Source organism: Mauremys reevesii, linkage group 1, assembly GCF_016161935.1.
Source record: "Mauremys reevesii isolate NIE-2019 linkage group 1, ASM1616193v1, whole genome shotgun sequence".
Lineage (NCBI taxonomy): Eukaryota > Metazoa > Chordata > Testudines > Geoemydidae > Mauremys > Mauremys reevesii.
The window spans coordinates 293,976,986-293,997,834 of NC_052623.1; the positions used below are offsets into that span (position 1 = coordinate 293,976,986).

Consider the following 20,849-nt stretch of genomic DNA (forward strand, 5'->3'; position numbering starts at 1 on the left):
TACTGCTCTATCATCATCTTATTCACATAAGGGACGTAATGAGTCTAGCTAGTTCCAGCTAGGACATTTAAATATACAGAATAGACAAAAGTAGAGAGACTGAGTTATTAATAAAAGCACTAATAGCATTTGTAGGCCCCAGTACAGAAGAGCCTGGCTGTGCCTGACTAGAGCTGGTTGAAAACACAGTAAAAAAATGTTGCAAATTTCTCCTGGTTTTTTTTTTTTTTTTTTTTAAATTCAACCATTTTGACCATCTCTGCTGTGATCCTGTGAATACTTATTGAACCCACATGCTTAAATTTACACAGAGTCCAATTGACTTCAGTGGAACTACTCACAATATGTAAATTTAAATACCTTCATTTCTGAAGGATTGGGGCCCTATTCAGGAAGGTCATTTAAGTGTGTACGTAAAAGTTAAGCATGTGCTTACATGGTTTCCTAAACAAGGAGGGATATAAGCACATGCTTAAATGTTTTCCTAAATCAGGGCCTTAATATTTTTAGATTGTGGTCTGAACACTACTCACTTTACTCAGAGGAGTAACCCCACTGCAGTACACAGGATTGCTCACTTAATAAGGCAAGCAGGATTTGGCCTTATATTGCCATATTATGCAAACAATTTTTTTTGCATATTCAAATAAACATGTTTTTTTACTTAAGGGTCCCAGAAGCTGTGATGTAAGAAATCTCCTACTGAGTAAACAGAAAGGGATTACTAGGTGTTCACTAGCAGTAAATTCATGTGTCTCATTGGTTACCAAATCTTTAAAAGCAAGCAAGCAAACTAGCAACAACCAAAAAGCTCTTTGCAACTTCTGTCGGTTCTAGCACATCAGTCCTTATCAACTTGTTTCACACGCCAAATGCCTGCTGAATTTTGGGAATAAACCTTCAATCTAAAATACCTGACAGCTTTTTTAAAAGTAAAAATATTCACACTTCCTTAATAATTTTCCATCATTCTAAAAAACTTATTTCAGCCTACAGGGTACATTCACTCACATACCTTTAATTCGCCAATAGAAGACAGGAGTCCTGCCCCATAAGCACGTAGCTGTCCCTCTTGCTTGCAAAGGCCAAATTCGATAGTAAAAAAATAGCACTGTGAAAATAGATACATACACAGATATACATAGCGAAGCTGTAGACAAGCACTTCAGTAGCACCAATAGGTACCATTTTCACTTGAGAGCCCCATTTCCTCAGATTTTCATGTTTTTTAAATAAGTTCAGATCAAAGACACTTACTGTTACGTACTTTAAATGTCATGTTAGCAGTAAAGTAGCACTGTATAAAAAAATAGCACACACAGGGAAAAACCAGCAAGATTGTGCTTTTTTTCTGGTTTCCCATTGTCAGAGGGCCAGATTTTAAAAGGTATCTAGGTGCCTAAAGATACAGATTGGGCTCAGTGGGCTTTTCAAAAATGCCTAAAGACATTTAGGTCTAGATTTTTAAAGTTATGTAAGTGTCTAAACCCTACTGATTTCAATGGGAGTTTGGCACCTAACCTGGTTGGGTATTTTTGAAAATCCCATAAGATTTTACTAACTTTTCCATAAGTGAAGAAAAATATCACTTGCTTCCTAAATTAGACAATTACAGCCACTCCAGTAAGCTCAATGGACTAATCTATTCCAATTGTTCATTGCAGTGTTCAACCCATAAAACTAGATGGGCAGTTAGTCGTCTGAACAATATTACTAATGAGAAACTGTGAAAAATATTAGCATAAGAATAACTACATCTAATTTGCATTGACTACATAAAACTATGTTAAATATTACAGAAACCTTTGGGAAACACAGATATTTCCATATCTCTTAACTGGAAAAGAAAAGACAAAATCACTCCTGGTCCTAACAAGTTGTTTGTTTGCTCTTGATATTATACATTAGGACTTTTTCTTTATATATCAGCATGTAAAAATAAGGAAATATTGTTGCTCACCCCAAATAAAGCATCCACATCAAATTAGAGTAGTAAATAACTATGTCTACACAAAGGTTTTGGGAATCTGGTTTCCAGTACCCATGGAAATACTTCATTCATATTTGTAATTATGCACTACCGCTTTATTTGACACTAGACCAAATTCAGTGTGTGTGTAAAGGAAGTACAACTTCACTGAAGCTAATGGAGTTGCACCTCTTGTATGAGATCTGAATTTAGCCTATTGTTTCAATTAAGTACATCCAGTAATGGGTGATGATCAACGGTACTTGGAGCTCAAGGTTTTCTTGAGAAAAACAATCCAGAATTTAATACTCATTTAAAGCTTATCTGAACCTCTTGAGTCTGGATCACTCAGAAGAGTTTTTGTACTGCCTGTTTCTCTCAGCAGTTCCTCTCTTCTACTTCTGGTAGCTGATAGAACTCAGAAATGAAAAATAGTTTTTAAAAACTAATAAAAAATTTCAGAAGTGATAGCGTTTCATACAGAATTTGGCTCCAGAAATGTCAAATTCCAAATGAAACGCATGGTTGGTTTTTTTTCCAAACTGTTTCTTCCATACCAATATTTACCTAGCTACTCATTAATATCAAATCTTTTATTTTCTTTTTCTCATATAAAAGTTGAGGAGGGACCACTGATTTGTTTACTACAGCACTATGCAAAAATATAAGGTAGATTTGAACGAAAACATGCACCTATGGAGTGAATCAAAGCCCACTAAAATCAATGAGAGTCTTTCCATTGACTTCAGAGGGGAATTTATCAGGTACCACTGTAACAGCCAAGAGGCACTGAAAAAAATCACAAAAAGAAAGCATGGTTACAGCACAAGAGAGTAAATCAAGAAATCTAGATTCTATTTCCAGCTTTGTCTTTGGCTTGTGCAACTCAGTTGCGGACAGATTTTCAAAGTTAGGCACAAGCAGCTAACATGCGCTAGAAGATGAATGCCAAGTCAATTGTTTAGACAAGGTGGGTGAGGTAATATCTGTTATTGGACCAACTTCTGTTGGGGAGAGAGAAGCTTTCCAGCTACACAGAGCTCTTCCTCTGATCTAGAATAGATACTCAGAGTGTCACAGCTAAACACAAGATTGAACAGATAGTTTAGCATAAGTATCTAACACATATTCTAAGGCAGTGGTTCTCAAACTAGGGAAGGGTGGCCAGCATGTCCCTCGGCCCACGCCGCTTCCTGCAGCCCCCATTGGCCTGGAGCAGCAAACCGTGGCCAGTGGGAGCCGCAATTGGCCGAACCTGCGGACACTACACTAACAAACCGGTTCGGCCTGCCAGGGGCTTTCCCTGCACAAGCAGCGGCCCTAGTTTGAGAACCACTGTTCTAAGGGACCATTCAAGGTGAAGTGGCCCGTTAACACCCCTGTACTCAGAGGACAAAAAGGGGGGTAGGGGGTTAGTGGGTTACAGTGTTGTACTAAGCCATAAATCTAGTATCTTTATTAAGAGTTATGAATTTAAGTTCCCAGGCTCGTCTCTTGAAACTGTTGTGCAGATTTCCTTGAAGTCAATTGATTCACATACAGATGCCCATAGGCAACATGAACACTGGACTGTAAGCTCTTTGGGGCATTGACTGTCTCTCACTATGTATTTGCACAGCACCAAGCACAGTCTCCTTTGCTGGTGTCTCTGGGTGCTACCATAATATAAATACATACTTGAATTGTTCACACAAATGAGGTAGCTTGAAATCATAAGTTGGGCGCAGGCAAACGTGTATGCAAAAATCTAGCCCTTGATCTCACTATTCGTTCCCCCGTTTGTAAAATGGGGATGATAATATTTTCCTTTCTGACAGGGATGTTTAGAAATGTAATTAATTCATATTTATTTGTAAGGCTAGTTGAGATCCCTGCGTGGCAGGTGCTATAGAACTGCAAAAAGTATTATCGTTATTATAAAAGGAATAACTTTTATGAGCATGCACATGCTGAAAGAACAGATTTTTGTTAGAACAGCAGTCTTTGGAAAGCCTGTATTCTCTGTGTAACTTATTTAAATCAAACATATCTAAAGTGACCAGATGGTAAAATATAATGTGTGTCTGCCTACTACTAATTTATAGCAATGTTACACATTAAGAAAAACCCTTTAAATGAAAAGCTGATGTTGGGATACATTTGCCATATGCAATGGCTACAATATATCAATATAGATCTTTTAAGAGGTCTCTGCTTTGTTAAGAAAGAAAATGAGATAGCTCACACAATGCTGCCATCTTCAGCTCATTAGTCAGCAGTACATCATTATCACCACTACTGAAGAGCCAGTGCATTATTATAATCTGTTATCTTGCAGGCTTTGAACAACTGTTCTACCAAGTCTACAGATAATGAAGCATATTGATAAAGAAGCTAAACATTAGTCATACAGGGCCACATATTAAAAAACAGAGGCATAATATATGTGCACAATTGCATATCTACAGCTGTATGGTTAACTGCCATGACTGCACAAATGGTATAAATGCAAATGCTGTTTGAGTTACTGAATGAACAAAAAATCTCCTGCTGTGCAAAATCATTCAGTTTGCACATGCAGGCATGGTAATTGCAGGCATAAACGTGAGCATGCAGGCTTTGGTTCTCTGGTTTCAAAGAGATGGCCTACAATTTCTCCAGTCAATCCAAAACACTGCAGCTACATTCATCTTCCTGCCCTGCTGCCCCAACCATGTCAATCCTTCCTCAAGCTCCTCCATGAGCTTCTGGTCTCCTCTACATCAAAGTCAGCCTCACCTTTGAAGAGCTTATTTGTTCCACTTCAACCTAAATCTTGGCTCTTGAGACTCTCCCTCTTGTGCCCTATGCTATTGCACACTCCCTTCTACTTAACTATCCTTGTTACACTCCCATTTCCAGGCCTTCCCCCCCACCCCAACCCTCTTTGCCTGGAATAGCCCGGCTTACTTCTTTCTACACGCCCAGTGACGTCACGCCTCTAATTCCTGCCTCAAAACACTCACTCGCTTTCTGTTTGCTTTCTACCACCCAATCTCCATTCTGGGACTCTCTGCTCCCACTGTCACCTGTTATAATTTACAATGAAAGGAAATGCAAATACATTAAAACTGTAAACAGGTATTTAAAATATTACAACTCAAAAAATGCACTAAATAAAACACATCTCATCAGCTTCCATGTAAACAATGCACCCTTTCAATATCCCTTTCCCCCTTCTCTTCAGTTGTCTCTTATCCTTCCCTTCCAAAAAAAAAGATTAATACTATATAATAGGAGTAAAGATCAAATGCCTCCATTCAACAGCATTGCGGGATATGTTTACTATAGCAATGATAAATATTAACATTACACAATGTTCTACAGCAGCTCTTCGTGATCACAGGGATAGATGCTCTCTATTAGGGGCCTGATCTAGCTCTCATTGAAATAATCGGAAACACTGCCACTGACTTCAGTGAGAGCTGGAACAAGCCCTGGAATGCAAGATAGGCAGGCGGGGAGTTTATTCTATTAGAGCACTGTGATTGTGGTTTCCTGGGGGAATGATCAATGCAAACAGCAAGCCACAGGAGCAGCAGGATGACTCTCAGCAGCAGAAAGTTTATCCTTCTGCATTCCCCTGCTGGTCCTTGAAAAGCCTGTGCCTGAAATTCCACTTTTGACCAAAATCAGCAAAGTGAGAAGATGAAGCAAAGGGTCAAAATCTAAAGGGTTTAAAAGAAATGAGAAAACAAAGAGGCAGAGCTGGTGTTCAAGGCTGCGCCTGCAGCTCCAATATAGAGCAGATCTACAGGTCAGCATGGATTTATTTTTAGATTATTTATTTTGGTACATTTGGTTTAAGAATACGGAAGAGCATTTACAGGAGAGCACACGAAAGGTATAAGGCCCCAGAGACTGGCACCCTCTGTTTACTGACAGGACAGGTACAGCAGCAAAGCAAGATTTGGCAGAACTTCCAGCCAATATACCTCAGAGCTTGTTGTAGAGGTACCTCTCTCTGCATAGGTCAAAGGGTAAGTTCATTAGCCATGCACAATATTTTGCCTTGCCACCTAGGCTGCCAACAAACATGCCAATTAGAGCTAGTCAAAAAAGATTTTTCATTAAAATTGAAACGGAAGCTTTTCAAAAGGCAAAAAATTGGAGTTGGATGCCCAATTCCCATTGACTTTCCATGGGAGTGGGGCACCTAACTGGTCTTCATACCTTTGAAAACTCCTCTTACAACATTTCAATGTCCCGTCCCCCGTGCTCCCCATGCCCAGTGCCATACCAGTTATGTGCTGATGGATCTCTCTCTGCTGGGACCCTGATTTGAGGCCACCAATTCATTTCACATAGCCAGCTGATGTGTGATCAGAGGGTAATGGCCTTCAATCACTATTTCAGCTGCTGACTTCAGGGCCGCCCTAGGGGGACGGGGGGGCAATTTGTCCCAGGCCCCCACGAGCCCTGGCCCGGTGGCAGTCTGGGTCTTCGGCGGCATTTCGGTGGCGGGGGGGCCTTCAGTGCTGCCAAAGACGTAGAGCGACTGAACGGCCCCCCGCTGCCGAAGTGCCGCTGAAGACCCGGACCGCCGCCAGGTGAATACAAGCACCGCAGCTCCCCCGCTTTGCCCCAGGCCCCCTGAATCCTCTAGGCGGCCCTGGCTGACTTATGTGAAAATCTCTTTATCCCATTCTATCTAACGTAGTTTTCTAGTGGTACCCCTTCAGAAACTGATGTTAATAAACAAACAATCTTCCACATTATGCATGACAGTTGATTTTAGCACTCCCCAAAAATGCCTATTCAGGAATTATTTAAGATGATGCGCACACTGACCCATGTCAGTAACTTTACACACATGCTTAGTCGCATTTAAGACAAATTATTGATGTGTATAACTGTTTGTGAGATGAGGGCCTAGGAAGCTTCTTTCTTGTGTTGGTTCTTCCACTTTATCAGTTTCATGAGAGGGTATTTTAATGCACAACTCTTAACTCAGAATATATGATATATCCCAAAACATGTAAAGGAAAATTCTTGCCTTCTCCATGGAAGAGGAGGAAAGCGTTGATTTTTTTAGCTCTAAAACTGCTGATCTGAGTACTGCACAGCTCAGAGAATTGGTAAATAGTTATATGCAATGGGGAAACTTACAAAAATCACTTCAGTGCAGTCTAAGCCTGGAAGTTATAGAAAATTTAATACCTGAACAATTTGCCTACAAATATTGCTGGAATTTCAAACACATTTTAATTCAGGCATGTTTGTGACCCTTTCCTGTTGGCTTTCTGGCATGAATGTTTGCAAAAATCTATTGTTTATCTCAAAGGCTTGAATGTTCACCAAAAGTCAATTGTGAATTGCACATTTGATTGAAATATTCTAAATTTGTGAAATTCACAGTGTTAGTTACATACAATAAGTCATCTTATGTAGGAAAGAGATGTAACATGTGACTTCTGTAAGTAACCAATATAGCACAAGTGTTGGAATTTGAATATCAAGCAGTCAAGTCTCCTTGGCAGCATTTTATGTAGGAAAAATCTTTGCTTAGAAATTCATGCATAATTTTGAACAAATAAATCAAAGAATTTCATGACAAGCTTATGAATAGTTCACAAACAGAATGAGAGGCAAAATTCAATGAATTATTCATTCATTATGGATTATTTGCTCACTTCTGCTAAAAAAGAGTGACCCTATTCATAGCCTACAGCATTTCTAAATAAGAAAACTAAGCTTAGTCTAATTTTTCAGGCTAGTCTTCACTGAAGCATATTGTGTAGCTCACTACCTTGACGTGCATTTGGGCTCATTGAGTTGAAGCATCCTTCATGGCTTCCAAAGAATATCTGTATAACACTATTCTGTTTTTCTTCATCAGCCTACTGCTTTGCATTCACATCTTTTTCTGACTTAGTATTTGGAAGTAGGGTGACCAGATGTCCCGATTTTATAGGGACAGTCCTGATTTTGGGGTCTTTTTCTTATATAGGCTCCTATTACCCCCCACCCCGTCCCGATTTTTCACACTTGCTGTCTGGTCAGCCTATTTGGAAGAGTCTGTCTATACACAGAATCCTGAGCATGTATGGCGCTTGTTCATTGGTGCATTGTGGGATAGAAGTAATGCAGCACACAGTACTTACAGTGGTTGCACTTCTGTTTGCAGACATTCACACTTTGATACAGCGTATCACTTCATGCAAATTCCTGATTCTGAGTTTGAAGGGGTCATACTCAGTGACAATATAAACATTGCTGTCTATGCTGACCCAAAGGTAGGGTGGTTATTTAGCTGCCACACCTTACTGACTGGCTGCCAGAATGACACTGTGTCCCCCACTGAACTTCTTCTCCCCATAATGCCTTCCTAAACATGGTGCTCCTGGATGTCTCAGCATGTAAAGGAGGAATAAAACAGAACCACATAGAAGGCATTTCAATCCCTCTGGAGGCACCACAGACAAGGCTAACTGTCGTCATAACCAAAGTAAGTATATGACTTCTTAGATTTTGAACTGTGCTTGCAGTCCAGTGCATTGACCATTTTTGCTTTTCAGAATCCTAGAAATACTGCTTGCATCCGAAGAAGTGGGTAGTCACCCACGAAAGCTCATGCTGCAAAACTTCTGTTAGTCTAGAAGCAGCAAAGAATCCTGTGGCACCTTATACAGAACCAGACTAACACGGCTACCCCTCTGATACTAGAAATACCATGTTTCTTTTCCAGTCAAACATTTGGCATCACTATGCAGTTTCCTGGGTTCCACATTAAAATTAGTTCACTGCTGTCTTCAACTGTGTCCTCCAAACTTTTCCAGGATAGCTGTCCATCCAAGATCCTTCCGTGTCATGGCTTGATCTTACACAGTGCAGGTTCAGAGTATTGTAATTAAAAGGACAAGAAGTGATGACCAGGACAGGGAACACAGTGGGATCCAGTCCTGCACTGATGAAACCGTCACTGCTAACTTACTCCTCTCTAGAAGTAAGAATAAAGCCAAAGAGAGGAGCACATAGCTAAGCATTTCATTTACATACTGGAGGGTTGCACTGAAGTCCACATCTTCTCAGACATATCCATTCTCCATCCACACACTGACCTTCTCCTACTTTGCTCTATTGAGCATAAAGGGAGGTGTGCAAAAGGGTTCAGATTTACTTCTGCTCAGCACCAGGGCTGGATTAAGACATCGATTCTACAGCACTACAGCCCCTCCCTGGGGCCTCAGCTCCTGATCATGTCGCTACATCCAAATCTCAGCTCTCTCTTTTTTAAAGTTTCTAGCCCCAAATAACTGTGAAGAAAAGCTTGAAAAATATAAACCAAGCAAAGCTGCCACTGAAGCATCTGCCTGAGTCTACAGCCAGCCAGAAACATAAGCTCGGAGAGGTGTGAGCTGAACCATACAGCTCAATGGGATGTTAGCTCCAAGATGTACAGGTGACAGCACCGGAGGGGTCAGAAGAGGAGTTTGTAGCCCAGCCATGCAGATACACCCCAGCTCCCGGAGTAGGTACCAGGGGATCACCCTACTGCCATCCTTGCCTCTTGGGAAGCGGGTGGGGGAGGGAAAGAGTGAATCCCTGCTACCACCCCTGCTGATCCTGAAGGGGCCCTACTGCCATTTCTTGGGGGAGAAGGAGCTCCATGCTGCTGCCCTGACTTCTCTGGAAGGAAAGGGCAGGGCCATAGGGTAGGTGCTGTGGGAGGCCCCATATGTTGGTGTGCCTAAGGCCCCAAATGATTTTAAATCAGTCCTGCTCAGCACAGAGAACTACATCTTGTGTCTCCACCTCACCACCATTCTCTCTTCACTGCAGTGCAACAGCTTGAAGATGCAGAATTAAGACCCTCTGTAATTAGCCATTAGGTATTTCAATATAACAGGGTGCTGCCAGTTAATTCAGCGGTTACTATGTCCCTGGCTAAAGAAACGGCTTTGGCATTAGTTTAAGACAGGGTAGGATTACTACCGTGCAAACAGGAAGTGCCCTCAAATGATCTCAAAGCTGAGATTTGGATGTAGCGACATGATCAGGAGCTGAGGCCCCAGGGAGGGGCTGTAGTGCTGTAGAATCAATGTCTTAATCCAGCCCTGGTGCTGAGCAGAAGTAAATCTGAGCCCTTTTGCACACCTCCCTTTATGCTCAGTAGAGCAAAGTAGGAGAAGGTCAGTGTGTGGATGGAGAATGGATATGTCTGAGAAGATGTGGACTTCAGTGCAACCCTCCAGTATGAAATGAAATGCTCAGGCCAGCATTCAGTATTGTTTCCAATGTCACCCAGGAGACTAGGAAGAGCCCACACCCTCACCAGTTTGTTACCCTGAGCTGGAGTTAGAGTATCACAGAATAGTAAGGAAAAGAACCTCACATTTTTTCATCCTAATTAACTGGCAGGTCTGCCGCACAACGTAAGGACAAGTAGATAAGACCACTGAAAATCTCCTATGAGCTGCTGCTTAGAGCATCTGTTAAAAGTGCCACACTTAAGGCTTTGTTCTTTCTGGCTTCACTTCCCTGTCATTTGACTCTTATCTACAGCAGCTCCCAAGACTTGGGGCTTGAGGTTTATTAATTTTTATGGCGTTAAGACTGAATGATGTATAATAATGAGCAGCATTCTTTCCAATTTACTTTACAATGTGTCACGTGAATTCATATCCAAGGTTCTCTACAGGAGCTGGAACATGTGCTCATTTGTTTTTCAAGCTCTTGCTTCAGCTTTGGCTGTCTGACGTAGCTCTTGCTGTTCACTCAAGGCAGAATCAGGCTTTTCGACATCCTCTCTGGGACTCCAAGAGATGGGATCCTCTGAACGTCAGGCTAAAACAAGTTAGCTAGGTAAACATGTGTCATCTCTGTCCTCCCACAGCCTATGCTGCCTGGCATGCCAGAGTTGATATAGTATCAACCTTTGCAGTGCAGAGGCTCGATTCAGTGAATGTTTTTAGGGCTCTGACATGCCTCTTTTCAAGGACTGTAAGCTGCCACTGTTTTGAATGGTGACTTGACATGACAACAAAAACCTCCATAGCAAAAGCATTCATAACTGAATATAGTCTAATCCCAGAGTGGGACCTCAGGAGTGCCTCTCAGTGTTCAGATTCATACTGCAGCATGGCACAGCTTGAAACACACAGCGGAGAGCTGTGGACTCTGATGTCAATGGGATTGCACCAGTCTAAGTGAGATCAGAATCTGGAACATACGCATAAGATTAGAAAAGCGGAGAGGTCACCTCGCAGTCCATTGCCTGCTGGGATTTCCCTTATTTTCTAGGGGGTTATGTAGCGTAATGGCTCAGGAGATGGTGACCCCAATCCTGAGCTGCACCTTTCAGACAGTGCAACTACACAGGCACAATCTGAGGGTGGGCACAGATGACTTTAAGTTGCCTTTTGTGTCTCCTGGATTCTGGGCCACTTTCCCCTCGACCCCATGCAGCTGCAGGGGCGCTGAATTATGGATGCTTCCTGCAGTCACCTGTAGGCCCCCCCAACTGTCCAAAATAGTACAGCACATACTGGCCACCCCCTCTAACACTCCTGCATACACCCTAAGATAGGGGCTGTGAGGAGGCCCTGTAGGGCTGCTCCACCTGCCCTAGATCACCAAAGACGTCCCTAAATGCCAAGGAGCCATTCTGGCCTCTTTACACTGCAGGAGTGTCAAAGGAGCAACAGCAGGGGAGAGAATTGAGGTTAAGGTTTCCCCTAGTCCCCTTGGAAGGCTATTCCATAGCCCAGCCTGTGTCACCATTAGGAAGATTTTAGAGTCACAAGAAGCAAAGTCACAACTACCAAAGGAAATTGGCAGAACCTCCTTATCGAGCAGCAGGTATCGATTTAGTGCAGTGGTTCTCAAACTTTTGTACTGGTGGCCCCTTTCACACAGCAGCCTATATATGTGACACACCCCACCCTTCTAAATTAAAACCATTTTTTAAATATTTAACACTATTATAAATGCTGGAGGCAAAGCGGGGTTTGGGGGTGGAGACTGACAACTTGCAACCTCCACATAATAGCCTCACGACTCCCTGAGGGGTCACAACCCCCAGTTTGAGAACCCCTGATTCAGTGGGCCTAGTGAAGACCCGCTAAACCAACAGCAGAGTGCTCTCCAGTCAACCCCAGTACTCCAGCTCTCTGATAAGAGTAAGGGAAGTCAACCGGAGACCGTCTCCTGTCGACAGAGCACAGTGATTCAGAAAGCTCTCTTCACTACTGGTGTGAGTTGACCTAAGCTATGTCAACTCCAGCTGTTATTTAAATAAGCAACTCTCCTTATTTTGAACCTGTGTCCATCACTCCGATCCCTGTTTTTCATTAGTTATTCCCTGTATTCATTTGGTTCCTGGGTCCAGTGGTCCCTCCAGCTAGGCTGGGGGAGGGGGCCTTTAGAAGTGGGCAGGCACCTCCCGGGTTTTCCAATTAAAAACAAAAACCCTCCAGCTCTGTTATGGCGTAGTATAACTTAGGTCAATGTACCCCAGTAGTGAGGAGAGCTTTCTGAATCACTGGCCTATGTCAGCCCAAAGACAAAATTATTTCTGGCTGCAGGGCTCTTTAAAAATGACACTTGGCTAATGTACAGCCAGAGTCCAAGCCTCTCCCTGCTGTTATTTCAGGGGATGCATGTGATGATCCCCCTGATGTCATTCCCTAGGGCAGACTGTGCCCCACCTAACTGCCAGACCAATTACCACCCACAGCAATTGCACTCTAGGGAACAATGTCAGGAGAGTTACTGAGCCTGCTGAGTGCATCCCCTGACATATTAGCTGTGGGTTAATGGGATTCATGAACATCTGGCTTGGTCAGCAGAGAAAAGCCTAATTTATCTGCTAATGAGGAGAAGCCACCTCCTCAGAATTGTGAGCAGCCTCTATGGACTGTGGAGTCTGGGAGGATCATGGAATTTTTGCAGGCTCTGCAGCTGTGGACGCAAAAACCAGGCAGAAGATAGCCCAATATAGTAAACAAGGGTACCTTTCACTCTACTAAACCTCTCTGGGTTGTGTGTTCCATTTCAGGGGAAAATATTTAATATTTTTGGTGGTAATTTTCCTTTACTAAATTAAAAACCTCAGTTTACAAAAAAGATAATTTCCTAATACATTTAAATTAATAAAATAATAATTCCTGCACAAGTTAGCCATTTTAAAAATTTAAATTTAAAGTTAAAAAAATCATATTAATCTACTGTATCTATTTACTAAGAGCTAATTCAAGAGATAGACAGTGCCTCCTTGTTTTTTTAAAAATCTCAGATTCCAAGGAGTTTTACTGTTGTAGTTAAACTTGGAAACTCAATGTTCTTTTTACCATTTTTATGTGAACATATGTGGACCCCAGAGACCTTCTGTGGCTCTTGATGTATGTATCTAACCTGCTTTAAGAGAAAAAAAATTGAAGACATCAGTGCAAAGGTATCAGTTTCTAGTTGAAGAACAGACCAAGGGAGAATAGTAACTTGGGGAATTTTAAGTGTCTATTAATTATGTTGCTAAAAAATATACCCAAACAAGAAGTTTTTTTCACAGCCCCTTAAAAAAAAAAAAAAAAAAAAAAAAAGTACATTGAGCATCTCCCAGCATGCTTTTCAGCAGTAAGCGCAAATAAGAAAAATCTGTCATAAATACAGATTAGCTGGGTGAGTCACCATTGAGTTTCCTGCCAGAAGTTTGTAAACATATCATAGATGATCTGAATATACTCAACAAAGTGGAAGAAAGTTATACTGAGCAAGTGCTTGCCATTACAAAGATCAGAGTAATTCACTGTGTTGCCAAAACGGCCTGAACAATATACAGTACCTAGGATCTAGTAACAGAGGCACAGTAAGCTACCCAAATGAAAATCACACTGAAGTCATCACTAATCATCAGACACAGACAGGTAGATAAAATCTGTCCTGTAATTTGCCCAAATTAACTGCAAAAGTATAACAAATTGTATATAAACTGCAAACCCCCAAAGTTGAAAGTTTAAGTGTAGGAAAAATATTAAAAAGTGAGAAAATGGCTAATTAGTTAAAAACCATAATGATATAGAGTTATTAGTGAATACAATCTTATTGGATGCCACAAAGATGCATTACAGCCAGTTATGCCTACAGAGCAGTGTGCTAAGACATGCTGGTTGCATCAATTTAATTAGTGGTGTAATGGATTTATTTTGTCCCAGATATTCATAGAAGTTTGCTTTTACTCTCACAGACTCTGCTGAATGAGTACTAACTGAAGCTGACTAATAACAGCAGAATCAAGCAGCAAGGAAGGAAAGAGTTGGTGGGTGGATAAGAACAATGGAAGAGAGAAAGAAGTGAAGGAGGGTAAATCATGCATTGGCTAGAAAAAGAGAGAAAGATTTGCGCTAAACCACCACTTCTCTATATCCAGTTCATTCATTGCAGAAACCCACATGCCTACAAAGCAACTTAATAATGTAGGGTCAAATTCCATCCTCATATACATGTATGGAATCACACTGACTGTTATGGGGTTGCACACATGGAAGTGAAAACAGAATTTGGCACAGAGATCCAAACCTATTGAAGTCAAAACGCCCATTCATTTATACAGGGGCAGAATTGGACCTGCTAAGTGTGGTAGATCACCTAAAAAGATCTCAACTAACAATCTGGAAGAGCACATTTCATCCAGCACTTTGGTGCCATTTGATACTAAGATGACAACAGATATTAGAACCAGTTCAAAAGCTGTAGTGCTAAGTAGTTAAGCATCAGGCACAGTCAGCTCCTTACAAATATCAACCATATTTTGTCTAACTTCTTTATTTTATCTACACATGCAAAGATGATGTCCAGCAACATACTGGGTGAAAGAATCAGTTTGGTACATTAATTTTGTTGTGCCCAGTCCGGCTAGACAATGGTTAAACAAATGCACAATTGTGAATACTAAAATGAGCACTTTTTCCTTTCAGCAATAAGATAAAACTCCTACTTACACAGCTGTAGAAACATGGATTTTCAGAATCTTTCCACAAAAAGATGTCATTTGTGCTCATTTTAGTGGACACAACTATGATTATTCCTTTTGGGAGCAATTACTTACTGAAAGATTCCATGTAACTAACGTGTGGTTTGCAGACCTTTCCTTTACCCGCTATTGACTCAGTCCATACCTTAGAAAAAGTTGGAACAGAAATTCTTGGCACTGCTCTATGGATGAGCAGATCAGGCCCAGTAGCTGTAGTATGTATGAAAGGGTTTTATTTCCCAGGTGAGGCACAGACTTCCTCCTGATTGGCTGGAGTGGAACACTGAGAGGCACATCTTTCGTTTAGGCAATCTTTTTATAGTGTATATACACAAGCACAGAAAAAGTAGGGTCGGATCTGTTGTTGATATAGTTAATAAATGTTGCAGTGTTAACAGTAACTGCTATCTCCCTAATCTCCAACTTTGCCTTATACCTACACACTGCTGCAGGCAGACCTCAATTATTTGCACTAATGACTCCGGCTAACGACCGTTGTAACTGAATCTTGCAGATTTAGCAAGTATACAAACACAATAAAAAAGGAAGTATGCTGCATCACAAAATGTACTTTGCTCATTTACTGTGAGTTGAGCCTACAGATGTCAAAGTAATTTTTAATGTCCTGGTAAATGTACTGTAGTATGTTACACAAATAAAGTCTTAGTGACTTAAACATCCATGGTACTGGTTTGAACATGCACAATGCTGAGACTAAATGCAAAATTTAAAAATTTAGCAGTGTGAACATTACATTTTCACAGAGCTCTCTCTCTCAACACATGTATGTGAAGGAAAAGGAGAGTTAAACATCCTCCTCCTCATCAGGCCCAAGCAGAAATATTTCTCTGCTCTCCCAGCAGCAGACAGGCATAAGAATCTAGATGAAATCTAGCAGAGGCTGAAAAATTCAGAAGTGATTCTTGTTGACGGGGTGTGTATGTGTGTGTGGTGGTGGTGGTGGGTGGGGGGGTGTTGTAAAGAAGAACTAGCCAGCCCAATACTCATTCCCTCAGTTGAGGGTCTATCAATTGTTTCATATCTTAAATTCTTACTAGAATCCTCTTTGCTTCTGGACTACAAGAGAGCTGTTTTGAATGGATGATAGTCATAGATTAGCCAATAGACAGCCTTTCCTTTAGATACAGGCCAGTTGGGCCTCTGTTAGCTCAACACCAGATGACTGTAATACATTCTCATAGAGAAGGAAGCTACAGCCAATGCAGTGAACCCTAACTAGAATAGGTGAGGTCAGCATTCTGCACCGGTTGCCTGTTCACTTCAGGGTCAAACTCAAGGAATTCACTGTGGTGTATAACAGTACCACGGTGCTTGCTTTAATGGATATGGTTTACTCAAAAACCTATTACTCCATGGCATGGCATGGCACATGAACTTTGCAGAAACTCTCAGAAGTCAGTCCCAAGGGTGAGCTCAGGAAGACGGGGGAGGGGTTCCACCTCTGAAATATCACTCCTGACAGAAATCCATCTGACCCTGAAACTGACCACATTCAGACAACCTGGTAAAATGAACTTTGCTTTGTTCATGCCTTCCACTAATGGCCTGTGTAGACGTGCTGACTCACCCCTGCGGCACCTCCTGCTGGTGACTTCTGGGATTTAGCTCGGTTCCAGCTCCGGAGCGCCCTCTACAGGCCGGTGATCCACCTGTCTTCTGGCCCCCGGGTCCCTCCCTGGACCCGGTGCCCTTTTACCTGGGGTGCTGCCCCTGGCAGTAACCCCTCAGTCTTAGGTTCTCCCCTCCCCAGGGAACCCCCACCCACTATCCCCACCTCGCCTCAGTATACAGCTACTGCCAGTCATTGTCTAACCCCCATGCCCTGGGGCAGACTGCAGTATCAGCCTACTCATCACTGGCAAGGTTGGGTTTGGATCTGCTGCCTTGGCCTACCCCGGGGCTGCCCTCGGCAACCACCAGTACCTTTTAGCCCAATGCTAGGCCGCAGCCTGGGGCTTTCCAGGCTGGAGCTCCCCAGCCTGCTCCACCCAGTACTCTTTGTCTAGCTCCCTACAGCCAGGCCCATTTCCCTCTACAAACAGAGGGACTCACTGTTTGCCCCTGGCTTCTCTGCCTTTATAGGGCCAGCTGAGTCTGTTTGGGGCGTGGCCCCAGCTGCAGCCACTTCCCCCAATCAGCCCAGCCTAAAAGCTGCTTTCTCCAGCCACAGCCCCCTCCCAGGGCTGTTTTTAACCCTTCACGGCAGGAGCGGGGGTCCACCCCGCTACAGCCTGATATGTGTGTAAGATGTGGAGTATATGTCCCCTGCATGTGGGGAGCCTCCGCTGGTTTAAATTATACAAAGTCTACCCAGCTGATATGGTGATGTCTGCAATGAACAAACAACGTTGCAAAAATCTCCCTTTCTAAAACTGTGCAAGAAGGGACATCCTGGTCGAGTGCCCAGAGCACTGGGCTGGGATCCAGAGCACCTGGGTTCTAATCTCAGCTCTCCCACTGACTTTCTGTGTGACCTCAACCTTCTCTGTGCCCATTTCCCTTCCCACACTTTACTATCTAGACTGTTCAAGACAAGGACGGTCTATTACTATGTGTTTATACAGTGCCTAGCACAATGGGGTCCCAATCTCTGTTGGAGCCTCTAATTGCTACTGTATACTACTACTACTACTACTACTAATAAGGCAGAGGCATAGAAGAGATCAGGCACAAGTGCAATTTTTAACTGTAAGGGTCAAATTCCACTCTGATATTCTCTTGTGGTTCCCACTAACTTCAATCCCATGGATATTTGTGGCTCACAGAACTACTAGGAGAGAATTTAACTCTGATGAATGTAGTTGAGTGTTTTAAATCTCTGCCATGGTGGGATCTTCATTTCAACCTTGCAGTCAATAAATATATATATAATTTTAGAAACAGCAACAGATTTAGAACCCTTCAATTAATAAAACAGCTAAACAATGTTTTTTTTATGGAAGCCACTAACCCTCTAACTTATGTGCTTTTTGTGTTTAGAGCCTGGAATTTCTATAGAGACTTGTGCAATTGCTGCTCATCGGTGGCTCTTGCTGTGTGCCTTTCTTTCTACAGAATTCTATGGAGTTTACAAAAGACACCATTCATGCTTCTTTGCTAGCATGATTCCTGCTCTTTACACCTAAAAAGAAAATAAGCAAACAAAACAAAACCAAAAATACTCTATCAAAATACATTAGCCCCCTCTTACCTAATCTGACCTTCAATCTACATCAGCTAATACCAACGCTGAAGCGACAGACTTTCATTATTTATGTTCACCCCTAAATTCTACAAATTCTCACAGAGCTATTTTGTTAGAGTATCTTTTTTTTATTACCATTCTGGCAGAGCACAAACTCACTGTATTAGCTACTGAACTGCCAAGAAGGACTGTGATTGCAAAATCTGTACTTTCTTAACTATAAGAATGTTTCTCCTGAAAATAAGTAGCCATAACATTTAAATGTTTTGTCAAATCCACACCATTCTCTTATTATCTTGTAATGTCAAAATATATTACTTTTGAGATTGTAAATTTGTACCTGCAGTTCAATAATTCACTGGACAGTTTTTATTATCTGACAAATTATTTTATTTTTGACAAATTTTATTTCAGAACTATAAACACTGTCTAGACTATTATTATAATACACTGCTAAGTTTCTGTGTAGCCTGTACAATTTCAGCCTTTTATGTTTTTTCTGCATTTTTAACTATTTAGGGCCTGATTTTCATAAACAGCATCTCATTTTTGCAGGAGCAATTTTATATCTACAATGACACCCCAAATTGTGACCCACAACTAATTTTCAAGTAGTCCTCTTATACATCTACCTACCTGATTACAATGCCAAATCAATGCCTTCATCTTACAGTTGGATCCCTGCAATACCTACAGGAATCTGATTTCAGGCCTGGAGCCTAAGGAGCTAAACGTATAAATGATCTCATGCACATGATCAATCTATAACATCTGTAATTATTTGTGGGTGCAGAATTGTGCCTGAAAACTGGAGGCCCATTCAATCAGGCTATCAGTCTGCACAATTGCTTAAGCACTTCACAGAAATCTTTACTGCTTAACTTCAAAACAATAAATAACCATCTATTCCTTCTCTTACCTTTGAATGATATTTTAGAAAGCACAGATGCTTTATTTCCACATGCAAAGCGTGTCCTGCTAGGACTGACCTACTTAGCTTATAAACTACCTAAGCAGGAACCTTGTCTTTTTAAGTGTTTTGCAAAACACATTTACTCTGCACCCTATAAATAATAAAAACAGCAGCAGCAATGGCCTAATTCTCCACCCAATTGCAAGGCTTGGCACGGGTGATTTCTCCACATGTTGAAAAATTTCTCCGTCTCTACCACGGAGCAGAAGTCCCTGCTGCTGCCCTGAAGCTACAGGAACCCATTCCACAGGGATCAGTGACTGACAGAGCCACACAGCAATGATCCACCAGGCTTGCCTCCTGCAGAGTATCCAGAAGCCATTTCTTCCCTTTCCAGCAGAACCACTCCAGTTCCACTGCACCGGGGGCCCTGTGTAGCCAGACGAGAGCAGGATTTGGCTTTTTGAGATTATGGGATACCCCACTTCTAAACTCGGTACGAGTAAAAAAAAAAAAAAAAAAAAAAATCTGGCTTGAACCCTCAACACCATTCGTGATCAAAACCCAAACCACTTTGGAATTGTTTACAGTAGCTCACTCTCTTGTTCACAGTCTTAGCCTTTGTATCTCTCACTCTCCTTTCTTTTCCTAATTCTAAATGCACGATACTTCCTAATCAAAGCCCATCACTATATCCTGCTCTTATCCAGAATGAGGAATTTAGCAGGCTGGGCTTCCCAAAATTTTCTTTGACGTGCAACATCTCTACCACTTGCAATGAGAGTACCTTTGGTGTTCTTGCAATAGTATTTTTTCTAGTGTCTTGGTATGATTTTCTTAAATAACTGCCTCAGGATTAATTGCTTTTGACTCACAAAGCTTGTTAGATATTGATACTAAGCATTTGTTTCTCTGCCCATGCGTCTTCTGATCTAGCATCCTTGATAAAGCATTGTAAGGATTGTAGCAATATTCTAATAATGCAAAATTGATTCCTTGAATCCACCAGGTCTTTTTCATTTAGACTAGTTTTTTTCTACTAGTTTATTTGCATACTTTAGGAAGGACTTTACATGATGTGCTGCAACTACTTTAGCTGAGAGGCTTGCTGAAAAATAAGCCACCTGCAAATATTATTAACTCAGCTGGAATCCCAAAATGAGAAAATTGCACATTGCAATGTGCTATTAGATTGCTACTCGATGTGCTGTGCAACAGCTCACTTTAGAAAACAAGAGTAGTAACCCACTAATAAGAGGTTATCTTTCTCTTTTAATTCAAAGAGATCTATGCCATCCTTGGAGTGACTGAGAATCTCATGTGGTTTCAGGAGTTCTTTTGTATTCCATTTCTTGAATCTATTGCAGATTTTGCATTTGGATACATTTCCAAATAAATCCAGTTGGAAGCATTTATGCCTGTCCAGAACAGAATAGCTCAGATGTGTTCTTGCACTTCTCAATCAGACAGGCATTGTGGATCATGCTTAGAATTTTCAGCCTCATGCTGTGTAGTATGAGGCAATGTCCTATGCAATGTATCCCATCATGTGTGGCAGTTTCCTCTCTACTGTCCTAAGTAGTTTTTATCATTGGAGGTGCTTAGGCCTTTCCTTTTGTCCAAGTATCTAGAATCATGCTCTTTAGCCTTTATCAAGTTGGCTCATTATGGGTTTCTCATCTGAGCCTGTCAAATTTTGTTTGGCAGAGGAGTAGAGTTTGAGTCATATTTACTTCAAACTCTTCTTGCAACTCCTAGTTTCACTATTTATAGA

At 41.6% G+C, this 20,849-nt stretch overlaps 1 protein-coding gene across 2 annotated transcripts in view; it reads right to left on the reverse strand.

The window, feature by feature from the left end:
• The window catches only part of TPH2 (tryptophan hydroxylase 2), a 73,880-nt gene that overhangs the window by 9,914 nt on the left and 43,117 nt on the right, over nucleotides 1–20,849 (reverse strand). The window contains exon 9 of one of the 2 annotated variants that reach the window (XM_039501052.1): nucleotides 1,016–1,111. In XM_039501052.1, the coding sequence (XP_039356986.1) occupies nucleotides 1,016–1,111 (96 nt within the window). Of the gene's footprint in view, nucleotides 1–1,015; nucleotides 1,112–19,129; nucleotides 19,506–20,849 lie in introns of those variants that run through there. The other variant, XM_039501141.1, reaches the window with a different exon arrangement.